The 21073-nt window shown below is 41.6% G+C and overlaps 1 protein-coding gene across 2 annotated transcripts; it reads right to left on the bottom strand.

The window, feature by feature from the left end:
• Window positions 1-6205: 6205 nt before the first annotated feature.
• Window positions 6206-21027, bottom strand: gpd1l (glycerol-3-phosphate dehydrogenase 1 like). Of its 2 annotated transcripts, none has more exons than XM_077598371.1 (8): window positions 20530-21027; window positions 18255-18432; window positions 18017-18157; window positions 13568-13706; window positions 10943-11055; window positions 10058-10294; window positions 9864-9970; window positions 6206-6574 (listed from the first exon to the last, which is right to left on the bottom strand). In XM_077598371.1, exons 1-8 carry the CDS (start codon window positions 20571-20573, stop codon window positions 6478-6480), a joined length of 1056 nt encoding a protein of 351 aa, XP_077454497.1. In that variant the 5' UTR covers window positions 20574-21027; the 3' UTR covers window positions 6206-6477. The 2 variants fall into 2 exon arrangements, with proteins under 2 accessions (XP_077454497.1, XP_077454498.1); XM_077598372.1 differs by having other exon boundaries at window positions 10058-10174.
• Window positions 21028-21073: the final 46 nt, after the last annotated feature.

The following is a 21073-nucleotide window of genomic DNA, read 5'->3' as shown; positions in this document are numbered from 1 at the left end:
GGAACCCATCGACGAGATGACCTCCGACCACAGACCGATTCTGATTAGGTGGAACCGTGCTCTCTGTGTCGAATGCCAACAAAGAAGAGTACAAACTTCTCGAAAGCTGACTGGAAGAGGTATCGTACCATCCTCATAGATTGCCTACCCTTAATCTCCGCAGCAGCCACAGCCCCGGAAAAACTCTCCCTCTTAGTGCAACACATGAAAGAGGCAGCAGCACTTACAATACCGGTCAAAGTTATCCGCCAGAAGAAGCTCCCATGGTTGACACAGGACCTGAAGGACCTCATCCGCGAAAGGAATCGACTATGTCGAGACCTCCAACAAAATAGGAAAGAATGGATAGCACTCTGTCAACAGATCAAACAAAAAACCACTGAAGCGAAAAGAAACGCATGGCGCTTACACCTCGCCAAGATCGCCGAGACAAAATCTACGGGACAAGCCTGGTCCTTAGTAAAATATCTCTCAGGCACCAAAACGCAACAATCTGGCGAGTCCTTGGTCTACAAGAACAAGGAGTACGTGAGTGACCGAGCCAAGGCAACAGCATTTATCAGGGAATATGCCTCGGTCAGCGGACGCAAGAGTGACAAGCGGAGCAGACGAGCAGTGCGTTCTCTACGTACAGCTACCCGCAGACTGCTCGGCTCACCGCGACAAGTCCTCGAGCTCCCGTTCACCGATACTGAACTGCAGACAGCGCTGTCCCAACTTAAAGCGGGTAAGGCAGTTGGACCCGACGACATAGCCCCGGACCTTCTAAAAAATCTCCCGGCAAACATCCTCCCCAAACTACTCCACATCGTCAACACCAGCTGGCTAGAGGGCTGGTGTCCACAAGCTTGGCGAGTGGCCACCATCAGCCCTTTCCTCAAAAAAGGGAAGGCACCAAAGGACGTTGGGAGCTACAGACCCATTGCCCTCACCTCTACGCTTAGCAAAATGATGGAAAGGCTCATCGTGAACCGTCTCGCCTGGTGGTTGGAAGATAAACAGCTTCTCAGCCATTGGCAAGCCGGTTTTCGAAAGGGAAGAAGCACGATGGACCAGGCCCTGCGACTGTCGCAGTTCATCTCTGATGGCTTCCAGTCGACTCAACGACAACGCACGCTTGCAACTTTCTTTGACTTCAGCAAGGCATTCGACCAGGTATGGAGAACAGGTCTCTAACAAAAAATGGCAGACCTGGGGGTCCCCTACCGCTTCATCAGATGGATCACCAACTGGCTCACAAATCGCACAGCCAGGGTCAGGATCAACAATACCGTCGGCAGGAGCAGAACCTTCAAAGAAGGGCTCCCCCAAGGCTCGTTCCTGTCGCCCCTCTTATTCATCATCTACATTAATGACCTCCTCGACAAGTTCAACGATTCCACCCTGGTCAGCGCCTATGCAGACGATCTGGCTCTTGCTTGTCGGGGTAGGAACAAAGAGGAGGTGGAAAGCAGACTTCAAACGGAGGTTGAAAAAGACTGGAGGTGGAGTTCCGAGGCACACCTAAACCTTAACACCACAAAGTGTGAGGCATCATTTTTCAGCCTGGACCCAGCTCAGGCCAAATGGCAACCAAAGATCTCAATAAATGGCGCCGCCCTCAAGCATAACCCCACCCCCACTTTCCTTGGCGTATCCTTCGACCGACAACTCACGTTCGCGGAGTAAGCGAAAAAAGTCCGCCAAACCATGTCCAAAAGAACGAATCTCCTCCGCAAACTCAGTGGCACATCTTGGGGTTGACAACCAAACGACCTTAGAACGGTGTATATTGCCACCCAGAGAAGTCTCGCAGAGTACGCAGCACCGGCATGGGCCCCCTGGCTGGCCCAAACTCACCTCAAATCCCTTGAAACTCCCCAACTGGAAGCAGCCCGCGCCATAACCCACCACCGAAGCAGTCCTACATGAGGCACATCTTACACCCCTCTCATCCCGCCTCAATTTTCAAGCACTTCTTAAAGCTGATGCCTGGAACCAGCTGCCTCCTTCTGATCCCCGACACCGCCTTCTCCATGAAAACGTCAAAATGCGGTTACAAAAGAAGCCAGACTGGCGATCTTCGACCCTTCCCCGTCTTACCGCTCTTGAACTCCATACCCCTTGTACATACTCTTTCCACCCCTGCCCACCCTGGCATTGAAGCACTTCAGTCTGACCGCGCCTTCCTTGGTTAACTGTGACACTGATAGGTCTGTAAAACAGCTTAAGGAGCAAGTTAAGAAATAGGGAGACCAATTTAAAGGAAATACGTTTATTAACAGACTGCAGGATGGGGAGAGAGCTTGAACAGCGTGAACGCTCACAGTCTGTTGTCCTGCAACTCTCTCCGAATGACCAGTTTGTGAGTCTTATATACAGGCAAAACTGACAGTTGTCGGTAGGACTTTGGACAGATACGTTTTAGTCATTTGCAGGCCAAAGATTGATGAATCAGTGTCAGACAGTTGAGTGTTTGTGCTGACATGTCAACCCAATCACAAGACTAAGATTGATTAATCAGTCAGACAGTTGAGTGTTTATGCTGACATGTCAGCCATTCACAGTTTGTATGAGAACGATGCTTTTATACTTACAAAAACTGATATAATCTTACAATTCCCTCCTGTAGTGAGTATAAACACATTGGAACCTCCTTTGTTAGCGACACTACTTTTGAACAAAATTCTTCACAAATCACTACGAACTGGAGTTCAGACCGACCAGGAGGGGGCGAAAAACCCTCGTGTAGTTGAGGGAGAATTACTCCCTTGACCTCCCGTTTGGGATGATCGCCTCATGGCCTGGTGTCTCAGAATAGGAAAGACATATTAATCAGTGTCAGACAGTAGGACAACATCAGGGTCAGATTGGGCTATGGATTGCTGCATGTGTATACGAGTTAGCATTAGCTGGGTTTCAACAATCATTGTACGTTCGACTGTAGTTCGACCAATTTGAGAGGCAACAATGAATTGATAAATTCCTGAGTCATGTTCAAAATCATTGAGACACAATTCATACAAATAATTTCATGATAAAAACATGTTTTTATTAGTCCAAGGCATAATGCAATTCATTCATTTTCTGAACCTCTGATCCTTACAAGGGTCATGGGAGATGCTGGAGCAGGGGTGCTCAAACTTTTTTGCTCAAAGATCTACTTTTCAAGGAACCAACTTTGGGGATCTACTCTTTTTTTCTGGGCCCCTGACAAACCTCAGCTATGCATGCTGATGATATACCTGATGCCGACAGGAGCCAGCATAGTGTAGGCAGGTAGTAATCGTGCTTGGACTCGCGATGGCGCTGTTTCTCAGCTCAAGTCCCATATAAAATTTTACTACAAATCCAATCCTTGGATCAAATCTTACAGTTATGTGATCTACCAATAGAACCTTAGCAATCGACTGGTAGCTCGCGATCTCACTGGTAGCTCACGGCCGACATATTGAGCAGCCCTGTGCTGGAGCCTATCCTAGCCAACTAAGGGCACCACCCAGGGACAGCCTGAATCGATGGCCAGCCAATCGCAGGGTACAAGGAGACGGACAACCATGTGACAACCTCACACTCATAATTAGGGGCAATTTAGAGTGTTCAACCAATTCACCATGCATGTTTTTTGGATGTGGGAGGAAACCAAAGTACCCGGAGAAAACTCAAACAAGCCCAGGGAGAACATGCAAACACTACACAATCCACCTAAACCGTGGCCTTAACCCCAGAACTGTGAGGCTGACATGCTAACCACTCGCCCATCAGACCATAATGCCGTGACCGGACGTTTCGTCGACGGACACTTGGTCGACGGACACTTGGTCGACGGACACTTGGTCGACGGACACTTGGTCGACGGACACTTGGTCGACGGACACTTGGTCGACGGACACTTGGTCGACGGACACTTGGTCGACGGACACTTGGTCGACGGACACTTGGTCGACGGACACTTCGTCCCCGGACGTTTCGTCCCCGGATGTTTTGTCAAATGGACGTTTGGGTGCCGAACAGTTCGTCGAACAGACATTTCGTCGCCGGACATTTTGTCGCCGGACATTTCGTCGAACTGACAATTTGGCGCCGGATTCGCTCGCTCTCAAAAATATAATCATGAGAGAGAGAGAAAGAGAGTTTACTGTTGAAAGCGATCAACCAGGTAATCTCTCGCTCTCAAAATTATAATAATGAGAGTGAGAGAGAGAGTTTGTCATTAATTGCATTGACAATGTCGGAGCATTAATATCTAAATATTTAATATCGAAATTATCAATAAGTTGCGTATTATTGGCATTGTGTGTACATGTTTTTCAATTCGTCCTGTTCTCGTGTGTGTATAGACAAACTTGTCTGGCCTGAGTAGGAACTCTGCACCTCACAGTCAACATGAATCGGACGTCTACCACCGTCAATGGCAGCCGGACGTTCGGGTACCGATCTTGCTATGGGATAATGAACTTTTTTATAGCAAAAAGAAAAATCCAAGGATGACCAGGAGAGAAAAACATTGATTTATTTTGAAGTAGTGTTCATTGACCCTTATTTAACTCAGATTAATCTTTGGAAGAAACTCAAACTGGGCGACTGGAACACACAAGCTTGAAACCGGAGAAAACTAGAGCAGTTTGCTCATATAAAATTGCTAAACACTGAATAAATTGAATAACTTGGTTAAAAGTCACAATGAATGACTTCCTGTATTGTTTTTTATTTTTGTTTTCTTCTATAAAAATAAGAGAATTCAGTTTCCCAAAGTTGTACCTGTAATAGAATTACAGACTACTTTAGAGTGATAACCTGCATAGTTGATGGCTGCCAAATAAGTATGAGTGCTCTATTATTGGTAGACGTCCGATTCATGTTGACTGTGAGGTGCGGAGTACTCAGCACTCATTTAACCCATCGGCTGCCATTGACGGCGGTAGACGTCCAATTCATGTTGACCGTGATGTGCAGAGTACCTACTCAGGCGAGGCAAGTTTGTCTATACACACACGAGAACAGGACAAATTGAAAAACATGTACTACACACCCCAATAATATGCAACTTATTGATAATGTGTTTAATTTGGGACACTAATAGTATAAAAGGCAAGTTTGTCTATACACACGAGAACAGGACGAATTGAAAAACATGTACACACAACGCCAATAATACGCAAATTATTGATAATTTTGATATTAGATATTTAGATATTAATGCTCTGACATTGTCAATGTAATCAAGGACAAACTCTCTCATGATTATAATTTTGAGAGCGAGATTACCTGGTTGATCGCTTTCAACAGTAAACTCTCTCTCTCTCTCATGATTATAATTTTGAGAGCGAGCGAATCCGGCGACTAATTGTCTGTTCGACAAAATGTCCGGCGCCGAATTGTCCGTCGACGAAATGTCCGGCGACAAAATGTCTGTTTGACGAACTGTCCGGCGACCAAACGTCCGTTCAACGAAACGTCCGGGGACGAAGTGTCCGTCGACCAAGTGTCCGCCGATGAAACGTCCGGGTACCCCATAATGCAATTCATCAATGATTTTCTTTTTGCACCGTTGGTCTGGCAGTGGATTAATAGCTAGTGTTTTTGAGGCTTCGATTTTATAGATATAGCACTGCTACTAACTCACAATTCTCTCAAGCAAACTTTAAATTTAATGTGAAAGCCTTTAACAGAGCTGGCAACCTCCGTCGACCCCATTTCAGGAGTATCCTTGTCCCATTTCCGGAGTTTATCCGGAGTGAATGTGATTCATGCAAAATCAAGCGCAAGACGAATCTGGTCACCGAATTCTTCCGGTTTACAGTGCAGTTGAATTAAGATGGCGGAATCTGTGGCGATGGTGTGAATTTCGAGGCATTTAAATTGGAAATTTTGTACTTTTCTGAAATGGTTGTTTCAAAAAAATTTAAGTGACAATTCTTTTGGATTTCCGTGGTTTAGGGAGGTTGTCCGGAGTCCCAAAGTTTGTGTTGCATTTCTGGGTAAACTCCTGAAATTCCGGAGTAGTTGGCAGCTCTGCTTTAATTTCAGAATGCCTTCTTACAAAAAAACTTTGTAAATATGTCATATCAGCCCATGATTCAGAGATTGTTCTTTTTTTGTTTTAGCTTTCCTCAAGGCCTGAGAATTTTGGAGTTGACCTGGAAGTGATATGTAATAAAGCAGTATTTACCTCAAGTGGTGAAAGCAGAAAGTAAAGTAGGGCAGGTCAACAATAAGAAAAAAAATGTGTACAAAAGGTTTAATATAAAAAGTATATTTTGTCATACAAAATGAAAAAAAATCTATTCTATTAGTCAAGTTTAGTTATTGTCTTTAAACTTCCATGTGTACAGTAATTGCTGATTCATCAATGAAATCTATCAATAGTGGCAATTATGATCAAACTGGTTCATGATACTTGCTTTCCAACTCAAAAGACAAAGGACTTTGGTTCTATCATACTTGTGGGGGAAAAGGATTAATGAAAAGAAAATTGTAGACTTGTCCATTAAGTAATCACATGTGCTCTGGGTGGCTCTGCAGACAAGAAATCATCTCCTGGACTCGCTTTCCCTCAAAGCAAATGTGATAGACAGCTGAAAAAAGAGGAAACCTGGAGAGACAATGGGGTTACATTGGCTATCTGAAGGGATTGAAAAACAGCAATGGCACAATATTTTACCAGTTTATATAACGATCAAATTTCCAAGGGGCAATTTACCATTGGCAAAAGCTCCACCCCTTTTAAGGCCTCAAGATGACAATCTTCCTGCCTCCCAATGGCACAAGCCATTGCAGGCAGACGTTTACTGGAGCATACCTGTCAACTTATGTTTTTACCGTATTCTATACGTTTTTTGAGCAATTTAAATTGTGTTGTTATATAATTACGTTTGTACGGGATTTTTCTTTTAAAGTAAAATCGATCTCGTTTGACCAATTTCGGCTCTAATAAATAAATAAATATAGTGCGTCAGCAAGCAATGTACCCAGACAGTCAAGCTGTCAGCGTTGTTGGGTTTATTCTGGGATGTTACTATATGTTCATTAAGCATTTAATAGGTAATGAAGTTATAATTTAATTTGTGAGGACACTTTCCCCCCACAGCTGCTTTCGAGGCCAGTTAATTGTTTTCAGGACTATTGACCGAACAGGACACCATGTTCCAGGCCGAGACTGTTGATCTGAGTTGGCAATGAAGATCTACGAGGGACTCTTAAATTGCTTTGACTTGGATTCCGGCAGATGGCAATAATCGAATCAACTTCCGAAGATACTCGCATTATTGTTTAAAAATACGGTCGCTCTGTTCACCTTATAAAGAATTTATTATGCTTATTTGTGCAAATTCTTACGCAGTTGTTTTGGTTCCGATCTAATATGAGATTGTTGTGGCAGTTGTTTTTTGACCTTAATGGTGTTATTCGGTTAGCTTATGCAATTGTTTGAATCAGATTACCTTAAATGTTTTGATTATGCGCTGACTAAATTGACAGAGGAAGATGCCGTTTCTTTAGAATCATCCTGGACGAGGGCGAGTTGGGAGTGATTTTCCTTGCAAGTTGTAGCCAGTGTATGTTAATGATGTCTCCCTGTTTTGATTAAAGTGTATTAATAATAAATCTATCAAGCATCAACAGCGACACCTACAGAATCTTGAATTTAGTGCATACAAAAGGCGCACTGACTGATTGGGCACTATGTCCACTTTTGGGAAAATTTTAGACACTTAAGTGTGTCCCATGTGAGTAAATATGTGCCGCATTGCATTTGTACGGTTTATTATCACTTAATAAGGGGAATTGGCTGAGGTTGACAGATATGCTGTATGAGTGGTATGAGGGTATTAAGTCATTTATTTTGGAGCGATACCAGGAGCAACATACTCCAGATTAAAACTAAAGGGTTTACCAGGTTTAACACAAAACAAAGAGTTGTGATATTAAGGTGCGCATTAAAAAAATGCTACATGAAAAATAAGTTCAAGACGCATATTAGGTAGGATGTGATATTTTCCTAAGTACAGGAAGCCTATCTTTAATGCTTGTGCACTCATAGGATTGATAGCATACCTGTCAACTTATAAGTTTTTCCCCATACAGTGGTACCTCGACATACAAGTGCCCCGACATACGAGAAATTTGAGATACGAGTAAAATTTTGGGCAAATACTTATCTTGAGATACAAGACAAATTTTGATATACGAGCATAAAGCGGACACGTGAGGCTGCTCATAAGAACATCATGAGCACTGTCTTTCTGATCGCAACTCCCTCGTGTAATGTCTCTACGAGCACTGGGCGGAGCGTTGCATTCTTTCAGTGTTTTTCCCCCCGTCGAGACTACTTCTCGTTGGCAAGTGGTCGTGCGTTATCCTATTGTGAGGACATTTGTGTGCATCCTTTTGGGAATATTTTGAAGGGAAGACAAAAGCAAACAACCCTCGATAGGTTGCATCTGAAAGTCAGGGTGGAGGCGGGGCAAATAGAGCCAACCCGAGAGAAGAAAGGTATCAAAATTTAAAAGTTTAGTGTAAGATTAGATGAAATTTATTTTTGAGTGTGTCTGCATCGTAATCCAAGTTCATTTAAATTTGTTTATGTTATGTTACGAGCGCATTGCCGTGCAAAAAGTCTCCCCCTCTCCCCTCCGCGAAAGCCGTCTAATTTTAGTACTATTAAACACATTTTAGTACTATTAAACCACTAGTTATTTGTTACTTTGTTAATAGATGGCGAATTAGAACAAATAAGTGTTTTTCCAATCCAATATCCTGTTTTGGGTGTTTTTTCAGAGGGTTGGAACGAATTAATTTGTTTTTAGTTAATTTCTATGGGAAACGTTCATTTGAGTTACCACTGTATTTTAAAAGTTTTTTGATCATTTCAAATTATATGTTATGTAATAACTTTTGTACGGGATATTTTTGAGTACGATTTTGGTAAAACCAATCTCATTTCACCCAATTCAGTTCTAATCCGGATTGTCTCGGTCAATGGTAGCAGACGACAACGTCATCGTCAACTGATAATAGTCAAGGTTTAAGCATGATACGCGCACGCGGACTCCCCGTCAGCTAGCAATGTACCCAGACAGTCAAGCTGTCAGCGTCATACAGAGATAGCTACAGAATCTTGAATTTAGTGTATACTGTGGAGAACATTTTAGACTTTTAAGTGCGCCCTATGTGAGTAAATATGTGCCGCGTTCCATTTGTACAGATTGTATTGCTTAATGAGGGCAATTGCAATCATTAATAAGGGGAGCAATTGGCTGAGGTTGACAGGTATGTGGTAGACAAAGTTAACTAATGAAACTAGATGAAGAATGACGCTATATTTATACGTTTTATAGGCGACATCCTAGTAAAATATCAGTAACGACAACTTTGATATCCAGTTTCATGAATGTTGTTGCCTCAACGTACAAGTTAGGGAAGACAGCTTGCTTGTTAAACTCTAGCTTTACTTTAATATTATTTCACGTACGTACGTATGCTTGTTTATGTTTGGAGACACGTAGCTGGGAGTGACGGCAGAAGTTGCGACTGATTGGAATCCAGTTGTTATTTGACTTGAGAATGGAAAAAACACATTCATACAGACATGCTCATTGATTACCTGGTGTTCGATTTAGATATTCCATACGTGCATCGCGTCATGGTCTAACACACCAACACAATGTGGACCGTTTTCCTCTTCTTCCATTAAATTTTTGGCAATATGCAAACTCAAAAACACCTAATCAATCAATTATACAATAGGACACCCGAGCGTTTGTTGGATCATGCTGACTTAACGGTGGTCTCTAGGATGTAAAATTGTTCAATGGGAGGCGAGGTTTGCCAAAGGTCAATTAAGTACAAATGGTTGACACAGAAAAAAAAAGATGCGGACTGACTTGTCTACTAGGTTCTTCTGTTTGAGTATGCGATAAACCTCAGCTGAGGTGGCAGGACCCTGGAGCTTCTGACCATTCAACATCTCCTTCTCCAGCTCCTCGATGCTCTTGGGAGGTGTGTCCAGTGTGGGAGAATTAGATTCAAGCCATTAATTGTTTTCAATCCACCAGTTTTCCACCAGAATCTACTGTACCTTCCCTGTGATGGCAAAGGCCTCTGCTACCCGTCGATTTCGGCCACCATAGCAGGTCGTGATGAGATCAGCTATGCCACAGCTCTCCAGAAAGGTTGCTGTGGAAACGGTGTCATCCTTTGAAAAGAGTTTGGCGAAGGCTATCATTTCCATTAAGCCCAGACGAATGACAGCTGCCTTTGTGTTGTCACCACAACGCAGCCCGTCGCAGAAACCTGCACCTACTGCCACAATGTTCTGACATAGACAATAAGCAAAGAGTTTCTGATTATAGTTTACAGAACCATAACAGTGGGGAACAATTTTGGAAAAAAAGTTCAGATCTTTATCCTGATTAAAATTGGCATGTTGATTCCAAAATGTAGTATTTTTCTACTGTTTTTACAACTTGGACACAAATAGTAATATCTTCATTAACACATTAAAAATCATTTTAGTTATTCTTACTTTCAATTTTACTGTAGGTGAATATGTGAAAAATGTGAAAAACACCTAAACAGACTAGCGAACACTATTTTTATTCCATGGCGAGAGGTCTCAAATTCTCAATCGGTTCTTGTTCTTTTTCTTGGTGAGGACACCAATTAAAATTGCTATTCATCTGTTACTTGTGGAAGGATAAGACTGATATCTAGAAGGTACGCATTATTTTTTAGCCTTATTTTTTACTTATTTGTCTCAGGGATGATTAAATACATGAATCACTTGCGGACCTATTGGTAGTGTCTATGTTCCGAATTAGCAGGTAAAGGTAATGTGTGTTTTTCAATTGGTGCTTTCTATGTTTCTAGGCTAATGAGATAGGAAGTTATAATTTTCACTTCGGTGTTTAAACATTAAAATAACATAACAAGGCCTCAAAAGACAACAAGAATTTATGTGTACCTTTAGAGCTCCACACAGCTCAACCGTATCTGCGTCATCCACCACTGTGATCCGAAAGTTAGGAGTCTGCAAGAGCTCTTTGAATAGTAGTCCATTCTTCAGATCTTTACTACCTGTAGATATAGAGCACAGATAAACAAACAAACCATACATTCAAACAGCATGAAAAATATGCTTGAAATGTTGCATCAATTAAGTAAGAAATTAGCTTATTAATACTAAAAGAACTGAATTATTTCAAAAATACCTACAAACATTTCTTTACCGATTTTGCCAGAATATCTACAGGTGTGATATGAATTTGAATTGCCACGGTTGTTACGTGATGATTAAGTCACCCTGCCAATGCAAACGTACACCAGTTGTTCATTTCTATACACCACAATGTCTAAGAAAGAGATTAGCATAACAGTGCCAAATGTTCTCAAATGAGTATTTAGCAAGGATGAACTAAAATGTTTTACTGTACAGACGCTCCCCTACTTACGAACATTCGAGTTACGAACAACGGTACATACGAACATGTCTGCAAATTGCGTTTATGTCGAAAAATGTTGGTAAGTTGGATTTTGTATTGCACACCTTTTTCCAAGTAGTGCTTCTTTCCGCCGCTAATACCGACACCTGGCGCTGTGAGAGCTCACCTAGCATCCACCTTCCTCTGCCCAGTTCGTTGCAGTGCGGAAGTGCGTGAACTTATCTCCAGTGCGCAAAGAACCTTTTTCATTTGTATCATTAAATATCTCGTGCATCCATTATTGAATATGGTTGGTGAAAAGCGAAAGGCTTCTAGTGAGGGAGGTGCAAGGAAGAGGCAAGGCATTTCATTTGAAATGAGTGGCAATAATAACGAAGCTTGATGCGGGTGAGAAAGTGGTGAGCATTGCACGTGAATACAACTTGAATCGTTCGACCGTCAGTACCATTTATAAACAGAAAGATCGAGCAGCAGGACGCAAATATTGAACGTTGCACAAAGTTTGCAAATCAAATGAATGATGCCATACAGTGCTACCGCATCATTTATGATGAAAAAAAAAGAACACTGCAATTGTCATTAGATAGCTTCTTTCGGACAGTTTCTAGTAAATCTCTCTCTCTCTAATGTATGTATACAGTACTGTATGTATTCTCTCCATTTTATTAAATGTTTTTTCAGTACAAACCAATGCGTGTTACTTATACAAGCCTTAAACATACAAATGCACTTATATAAACCTTCAATATACTTATATAGGCCTCAATATACTTTTATATGCTTTAAACATAAATTATAATACAAAATATAGCACTGAGCAACTTGTGAACAAATTCAACTTATGAACAATCGCTCGGAACCTAACTCGTTCGTAAGTAGGGGAGTGTCTGTATTTACTCGCATATAAGCCGCCCCTGCGTATAAGCTGCACTCTTAAAATTGCCTTAAAATGTTAGAATTCTACTATTTCTTGCATATAAGCCGCCCCCTGATTCACAATTTTCACCTCCATATTCATGGTTTTAATAGGGAGTACAATGTGTTACTTAGAAAGGAAAATCTTAAGAAAAATCATCGCAAGTTTTATTTCTGAGATACTGTATGAATCAAAAGCACATTATTAGGGTCAATAAAATAAGGAAGTTAATATGCTTGTCTTTGTAAATGCAAAATATAAAATTATTCAATTTGAAAAAAGAAATAAGTCTATCTTAATGAGAAACCTGATGCTTTTTATTGACAAATGTATCTGTTTATCTTTTCTCTATTTTGAAATAAATGACCGGATCAGCCGCATTGTCTTGCGTTATGATGTTATGGCGTTTCGTGCATGTCGTCTTTTTATGCGCATATAAGCCGTACCCTCGATTCAGTAATCATTTTTTGTCCGACAAATATGGCTTATACGCGAGTAAATACGGTATCTTGCGAGTGTTCTCCAGACACTGAAGAATCAGTGCAGACTTGCTAACCAAAACACACTGAACCCAAAGCTCGACAATTGTTTCCATGCAAGAACAAAAGGGTAAAATGTTCAGATTTTGTTTGTGGTGCATGTATATTGCTTGCAATGTGTTCTTGTTCATGAAAATCAGGGGCCAATTTAAATTAGTGTATGTCACCAGATCTGAAGCTTCTGTTCAAACTCGGCTGTTTTTACAAACTTTTCACCAAAGCTTTAAGTATTTTAGTTCACAGACTGTCATAAATATTACCATCGCCAATTTCTTTGAAATATGTTGATATAATAATTTTCAAGCTATTTGCTATTTGTGAAAACCAAATGACCAAAAACAATTGGAGTAAATTTGCTATTATTTTACTTCTATAACTCATGGAGTTATCTGTTTTACATATGAAATGCCATGTTTTGACCGGTTCATTTATCACAGACAATGGAGTTTTTTTATTTTTTTGTTTTATTTTTTAGGTTTTAGTCACCTGACTCCTGCCTTCTCCAGAGACTCTGAAGGTGTGAGTAAAACGCCAAAATATATGAGGTGACTAAAACCTAATAAAAAAAAACACCTTTGTATGTTATCAACGAACCGGTCAAAATATAGATAACAAGAAGACAAAATGAACGAAGTACAACTAGAATGAAATGCTTTTTCATTTGCAATAAGGATCAGGTTTGTTTTGCTTACCGATGGTGGTTTCACAGAACTTCTCAGCTGCCACTTCATTGGCAATATTTGCACCCATAAGAACACTAACATCAATGCCCGTCTTCTCTCTAATGATGTCAGAGATGAGCTTGAGGCCCTCAGGACCTTCATCTATTCCCTGAAAAAAAAGAGCACAAATGTTATGGTAAAGGTATAATTCAATAACATGAACTATTTGAAAAAGGTAAAAAAATAAAAAATGGGTGTACAGTGCTAGTTATTGTTATTCCTTTCCGCGGCTATTCTGTCTTTCCCAAATGACCACGACTTTTTTAACATTTACTCATCAAATTATTTATTTATTTTTAATTAAATATTTCCTGCATGCCACCAGATGGTGCAGTGGTTATTCTGCAGAGAGTGATCAACACAGCCCAAAGGATCATCAACTGTCCCCTACCTCTCCGGCCCACCCTCTACAAATCCCGGTGCCTAGGAAGGGCAAAGAGCAACAGAAAAGACAATACACATCCGGGCGTCCACCTCTTTACAGCCAAAACAAACGTAATCAAGGACAGTTTCTTCCCAAGAGCCGTCACCATACTCAACTCGAGTTCTGCACCTGGGAGGAGCTAATCTAAACTTAATTCTTATCTTGTACTTGCACTAAAACTCCATAGGCTGCCGACCACTTTAATCACTTTTTGTACGTGATTACTTATTTTATATGACAACTTATTTATGTTGACTACTGTGATCCTTCTTTACTTCGCAGCTTCACTACATCACAGATTTTTTTCTGAGTATAAAAAAAGTTAATAAAAATGTCAAAATCCACGCTGAAACTAACAACCGGAAGATAGATGAAGAGTAGTGGTGAAAAATGGTGTAGACAGGGCACTGCTTCTTCTTCGGTGCTGAAATGGATGGCTCTGAGCATTGAAGAAGAAGCAATATACCATAAAAGAAATATAGGCGCGCCGGAAACTATACACACCGCCTTGCCTTTTCTTGTTTCCAGCGAGCTGCGTTTCACATCACGTACATCATACTTCTTGGAGAGAGAATACTTGAAGTCAATTCCAGCTTTGTTTGGATTTTACATTGCTGTTGAAAATGCCTCCAGAGTCGTCTAAGCCAGCGGTCCTCAATCTTTTTCTCACCGCGGACCGAGGAAGCAGTCCCTCCCTATTTTCTCGCAGACCGGTGTATGAGGGAGGGCGACAACATAAGACAGAAGTGTGGAGGTGGGGTTCCACGGACGACGTCCATGATGGCAAAAAACAAGTCCCAAGCATAAGACCGATTAGACCGATTATTAACAACTTTTCTCATTTCAAATAGGAGGGAGGGATTGAAAACGTTAATATTTATTTCTCTGATGGACCGGTACTAGGTGGCTCGCGGACCGGCACCAGTCCCCGGTCGGTTACCCCTGGTCTAAGCCACAGCGAGCCGAGGGCGGTGTCTCTGAGCGAAGCCACAGTGAGCAAAGGACGGCCTTCCCATTGTAATACGACGGTGGGGTTCGGTAGCTCCAACAAGGTTAAGAACCACTGGTCTAAACAGATGTAAAGATTGAGCTCTTTAATTTCAAAGCCTCTTTTTCATAACTAAATATAGCATTCATTTTTTTTTAAATTATGGTTTTCATAACGAACGAAACTCGGGCACGCCAAGCACCTCAGTAAGAGTATTGCTTGATTGGAAAACACATTTGATTCTTGACTTATTGTTCAATTCATGTTCACATGGATTTGTAGAATATGTGCAATATCTTAGACTGTGCAATATTTTAGAATTACCTTGCCCGGACGTGACTTTAAATTACTTATTTATGTTTTTATTGAAGCACGCACTTTGTGGAGTAGCACACTAATTTCGTTATACGCAGCTGTTGTATAATGACAATAAAGGCTTTTGACTTAACTAGAACTTTGGAGGGACAAAAACTTGCTGTTCGCAAAGTGTTTCCGAAGAGGGTATTTCCGAAAGGAAAGTAGATAGTTTGCTTTCTTTGGTCCTCAACAAAATACAGCGTATCACTTTTGGTTTGATGGTGTTCCTTTTTATGTTCCAATTTTCGCAAGGGTCCCAGGATTTGACAACAAACTCACAAACATTGTTTAGTCATTGGACAAAACAGTCTGGCTGGAGTAACACATTGTAAAATATGGAAGTGAAAAAAAAAATCAGCTCGAATGTGCTGGACTTATAAACCTATCTTGTTCATCCTATTGGTTAACGTTTTAAATGTTTCTGAATTTTTATGTTGGGCTCAGCCTAAATATCCAGTAGACCAGGGGCGCTCCATACGTAGATCGCCAAGGTACTACTGGTAGATTGCAAGACAATTAGATTTGTCAGTCTGTTGATTCCCTTGGCAACGCTATTATGAATTTGGCATACTATCTGCAGTAAGCTAGTGCATGAATCGGGAGTGGGTTTTCACCCCCGTTACCTCTCACTCCCATACATGTTGATTTAATCTTGCAACAGAATCTATTGTGAGCTATAACAACATACATACAGTGGGGCAAATAAGTATTTAGTCAACCACCAATTGTGCAAGTTATCCTACTTGAAAAGATTACAGAGGCCTGTAATTGTCAACATGGGTAAACCTCAACCATGAGAGAGATTGTGGGGGAAAAAACAGAAAATCACATTGTTTGATTTTTAAAGAATTTATTTGCAAATCATGGTGGAAAATAAGTATTTGGTCAATACAAAAAAGTTCATCTCACTACTTTGTTATGTACCCTTTGTTGGCAATAATCGAGGCCAAACGTTTTCTGTAACTCTTCACAAGCTTATCACACACTGTTGCTGGTATTTTGGCCCATTCCTCCATGCAGATCTCCTCTAGGGCAGTGATGTTTTGGGGCTGTAATTGGGCAACACAGACTTTCAAGCCCCTCCACAGATTTTCTATGGGGTTGAGATCTGGAGACTGGCTAGGCTACTCCAGGACATTGAAATGCTTCTTATGAAGCCACTCCTTTGTTGCCCTGGCTGTGTGTTTGGGATCATTGTCATGCTGAGAGATCCAGCCATGTCTCATCTTCAATGTCCTCGGTGATGGAAGGAGATTTTCACTCCAAATCTCTCGATACATGGCCCCATTCGTTCTTTCCTTTAAACAGATCAGTCGTCCTGGTCCCAGAGCAGAAAAACAGCCCCAAAGCATGATGTTTCCACCCCCATGCTTCACAGTGGGTATGGTGTTCTTCGGATGCAATTCAGTATTCTTTCTCCTCCAAACACGAGAACCTGTGTTTCGACCAAAAAGTTCTATTTTGGTTTCATCTGACCATAACACATTCTCCCAGTCCTCTTCTGGATCATCCAAATGCTCTCTAGCGAACTGCAGACGGGCCTGTGTACTGGCTTCAGCAGGGGGACACGTCTTGCAGTGCAGGATTTGAGTCCCTGGCGGCGCATTGTGTTACTGATAGTAGCCTTTGTTACTGTGGTCCCAGCTCTCTGTAGGTCATTCACTACGTCCCCCCCGTGTGGTTCTGGGATTTTTGCTCACCGTTATTGTTATCATTTTGACGCCACGGGGTGAGATCTTGTATGGAGCCCCAGATCGAGGGGGGTTATCAGTGGTCTTGTATGTCTTCCATTTTCTAATAATTGCTCCCACAGTCGATTTCTTGACACCAAGCGTTTTACCTATTGCAGATTCAGTCTTGCCAGCCTGGTGCAGGTCTACAATTTTGTCTCTGCTGTCCTTGGACAGCTCTTTGGTCTTGGCCATAGTTGAGTTTGGAGTGTGAGAGACTGAGGTTGTGTACAGGTGTGTTTTATACCGATAAGGAGTTAAAAATAGATACTATTATTACAGGTAACGAGTGGAGACCTCGTTAGAAGAAGTTAGAAGTTCGACCTTTTTGACAGCCAGAAATCTTGCTTGTTTGTAGGTGACCAAATACTCATTTTCCACTCTAATTTGGAAATAAATTATTTAAAAATCAAATAATGTGATTTTCAGGTTTTTTTCCTACATTCTGTCTCTCATGGTTGAGGTTTACCCATGTTGACAATTACAGGCCTCTCTAATCTTTCAACTAGGAGAACTTGCACAATTGGTGGTTGACTAAATACTTATTTGCCCCACTGTAAAAAAAATAATAAAAAGTTGGATGAACTTAACCCATTTTAAACTGTATTAACCTAAGAGAAGTTTTAGATTTTTGCAACATTTTCAGAACATTGACAAAAATGGGAAAAGAAAGAAAAATATTACAGGGTGTTCTCAAATGAGGACAGTGGGTTAAGGACATTTTCAATAAGGCTGCTCTTTGCTCAGGTACGAGGCATTTAAAAAATGGGGAAAAAAAGAAAGTAAAAGCCAGGGGGAATTCATTTGGATCTTTAAGTGGGTTGGCTCGGTGTTGTCCTGCATCTGATAATCGCTTATTTTGGCCGTGTTATTGTCCTTTTGCCTGTGGACTGTGCACAGAGGGTTGGTGAGTAAATTACCTTAATTAGTGTAATACCCCGAGCTTTGGCTGTAACACAGCCTGACATCTCATCACAAAGTTTCCTGATGAACTGGTGGGGTACCACAAACACCAGAATGTCTGCTCCCTCTGCAGCATCACATAGCTGAGGAACTGCCACCTATCAAAGTAGAAAATATATACCTCAAAACAAATTCTGTGATTTGTTTTTGTGAGATTTAAATTAAAAGGGCAGTCGAATAGGCAATTTGTCTCACCACATTATCAGGTAGCTTGTATCCAGGCAGGTACTTGACATTTTCGTGCTCGGTGTTAATTATGTCAGTGAGTTTTCGACCATTAACATTTTCTTCAAAAACCCACATCTTCACTGTGGTTGCAAAATGTTGCAAAGACCTGACATTGTTTCCAATGATCCTAGCAATGGCTGAGCCCCTAGAAACAAAGCAGATGGCAGTTGAATTCATTCATTCATCTTCAGAACCGCTTATCCTCACAGAGGTCATGGAAGTTGATGGAGCCTATTCCAGTTAATTTTGGGCACTGGGTAGGGGACACCCTGAATCAGTGACCAGCCAATTGCAGGGCACAAGGAGTCAGACAACCATTCTTGCTCACACTCATACCTGGGGCAATTTAGAGCAGCCTAGCCTGCATGTTTGTGGGATGTGGGAGGAAACTGGAGTACCCGGAGAAAACCCATGCATGAATATGAAAACTCCACACAGTGGCAATCAAATTGAATTGTGTGCTTTTATTGTCATTATACAAGTACAATAAGATTTAAAGCTTCACCTTAGTGCACACAAGTACAGTCATACCTCTACTTACAAATGCCTCTAGGTATGAAAGTTTCAGGTTACGAAATTTTATATATGCAAATGAGTGACTCGAGTTACGAAAAAGATCCAAGTTACGAAGTCCCCCAAAAAGTAAATCCATTCCCTTATCCATTATTTTATTTTGAATTCCCCTTATTAAGCGATTAAAAACTTTACAAATGCAACGTGGCACATATTTTCATATACACACACATAGGGTACACGTAAAAGTCTAAAATGTACTACAAAGTGGACGGCTGTCGGCCCTGGTGGAACGGGCTCTTGCTGGCATCTGGCGGACAAACACGGGTATTAGAATTAGAGAATTTACATATAAATTACACCTCTATTTACGAAGTTTTCATGTTACGAAAAAGTCTTTGAACCAATTAATTTCGTAAGTAGAGGTACGACTGTATTCATAAAAAAGATTTATTCATCTCATCACATTTTCTGAACCGCTTTATCCTCATTAAGGTCGCGGGGGGTGCTGTAGCCTATCCCACGTGTGTCTCGGCTAGAGGCGAGGGACACCCTGCATCGGTGACCAGCCGATCGCAGGGCACGAGACGGACAAACATTCACACACACCCATACCTATGGGCAATTTAGAGTGTCCAATCAGCCTACCATGCATGTTTTTTGGATATTTTTTTAATGAAGGAGGAAACCGGAGTACCTGGAGGAAACCCACGCAGGCCCAGGGAGAACATGCAAACTCCACACAGGTGGACCGACCTGGATTTGAACCCATTAACCCCAGAGCTGTGAGGCCAACGGACTAACCACTCAAGCCGCCGAGCTGCCCATGACAATTTATATACAATAGAAATGAAGTGAGGTAAAAAAAAAAAGTGACTAAAGTGGTTAGCAGCATGTGAGGTTGCTACGGTGTTTTAGTATTGAAGTTCTAAGACTGATGTAAAAGTCACAGAACATTCCTTATTGATATGCATCTGGCAGTGTTATAGCATTTTACATATAGTAGTACAGTGACAGTACTTAATTGAGTGTAGATTAGGTCCTAAGTGCAAAACTCTGATTGACTATGGTGGTGGCTCTAGGGAAACTGTCCTTGAGTCTGTTTGTTTTGAGTGGTATGGTCCTGTAGCAGGGCGGCCCCGCAGCTGAGTGGTTAGCGCATCAGCCTCACAGTGGGGGACCTAGGTTGTGTGGAGTTTGCATGTTCTCCACGGGCCTGCGTGGGTTTTCTCCGAGTACTCCTGTTTCCACCCATATTCCAAAGACATGCATGATAGGCTGGTTCTACACTCTAAATTGCCCCTAGGTGTGAGCGTGAATGGTTGTTTGTCTCCTTGTTCCCCGCGATTGGCTGGACAAAAATTCAGGGTGTCACCCACCTCTGGCCTAAAGTCAGCTGGGATGGGCTCAAGCACCCCCGCGACCCTAGTGAGGATAAAGCGGTTCACAAAAAGAGATGAGATGATGTGTGTAGTGGTGGTGGGGGCGGGGGGTCTTTGGCCGCGTCCTCTATGCTTTTTTTGTAGCTACAGTGTATTGACAAATTTGTGCATAAAGGAACTTAGAACTTGCTGTTCTTGAGCTTCCTTTCTGTCAGTATTAGGCTATAGATAAGATGGATTATGAGAATTCCGAGCGAGAATCAGAAATGTAGCAGTAGATCAAATTTAGACACATGGGAGGAACAATTTATCACGCTCTCGTGCATCTACGAGCTTTTAAAACTCACCAGTTTCCGGAACCAACTATGCACACTTTGAGCGGAGAAGCCATAGGTAATAATTCTTCTGTGTAGCCAAGCTGTTGTGATTTAGTGAGGTTTTTTTCTTTTTCTGTTTAACGGAATGAGCTGTTGAAGGGCGACGACAGTTATCCAGCTTCAGCAACGCTAGCTGGAATCGGACTACAGGTCGATGTTCACGTGATCAAACGCTCCAGTCTTCTTCTGCTGCTAGCAATAGCAGAAAAAAATGCTAACACTTAGGAAGTAATAGTACGTGCAATATATGCTTTAGCTTGACCTATTTAGGAGAGTTTATGTGCCCGGCGATTATACCCCCAGGGTTCAATTAGACCGAAACACGTAAAAAAAAATTTTTTTTACAAGTTTGTCAGAATCGCCGACATATGTCCAAAGTTTGCGGTTGGAAAACGGCAGTAAAAAGAGAAACTAAAAGAGCATTTTTTTGAACTGGTCTTCCTGCAGTCAAGAATGGCTTACGTCACCGTCTCCGATTGATGACGTCAAATATCGATCTCTATTACATAATATT

Source organism: Stigmatopora argus, chromosome 4 (assembly GCF_051989625.1).
Source record: "Stigmatopora argus isolate UIUO_Sarg chromosome 4, RoL_Sarg_1.0, whole genome shotgun sequence".
NCBI lineage: Eukaryota > Metazoa > Chordata > Actinopteri > Syngnathiformes > Syngnathidae > Stigmatopora > Stigmatopora argus.
This window is presented reverse-complemented; position numbering and strand designations above follow the sequence as displayed.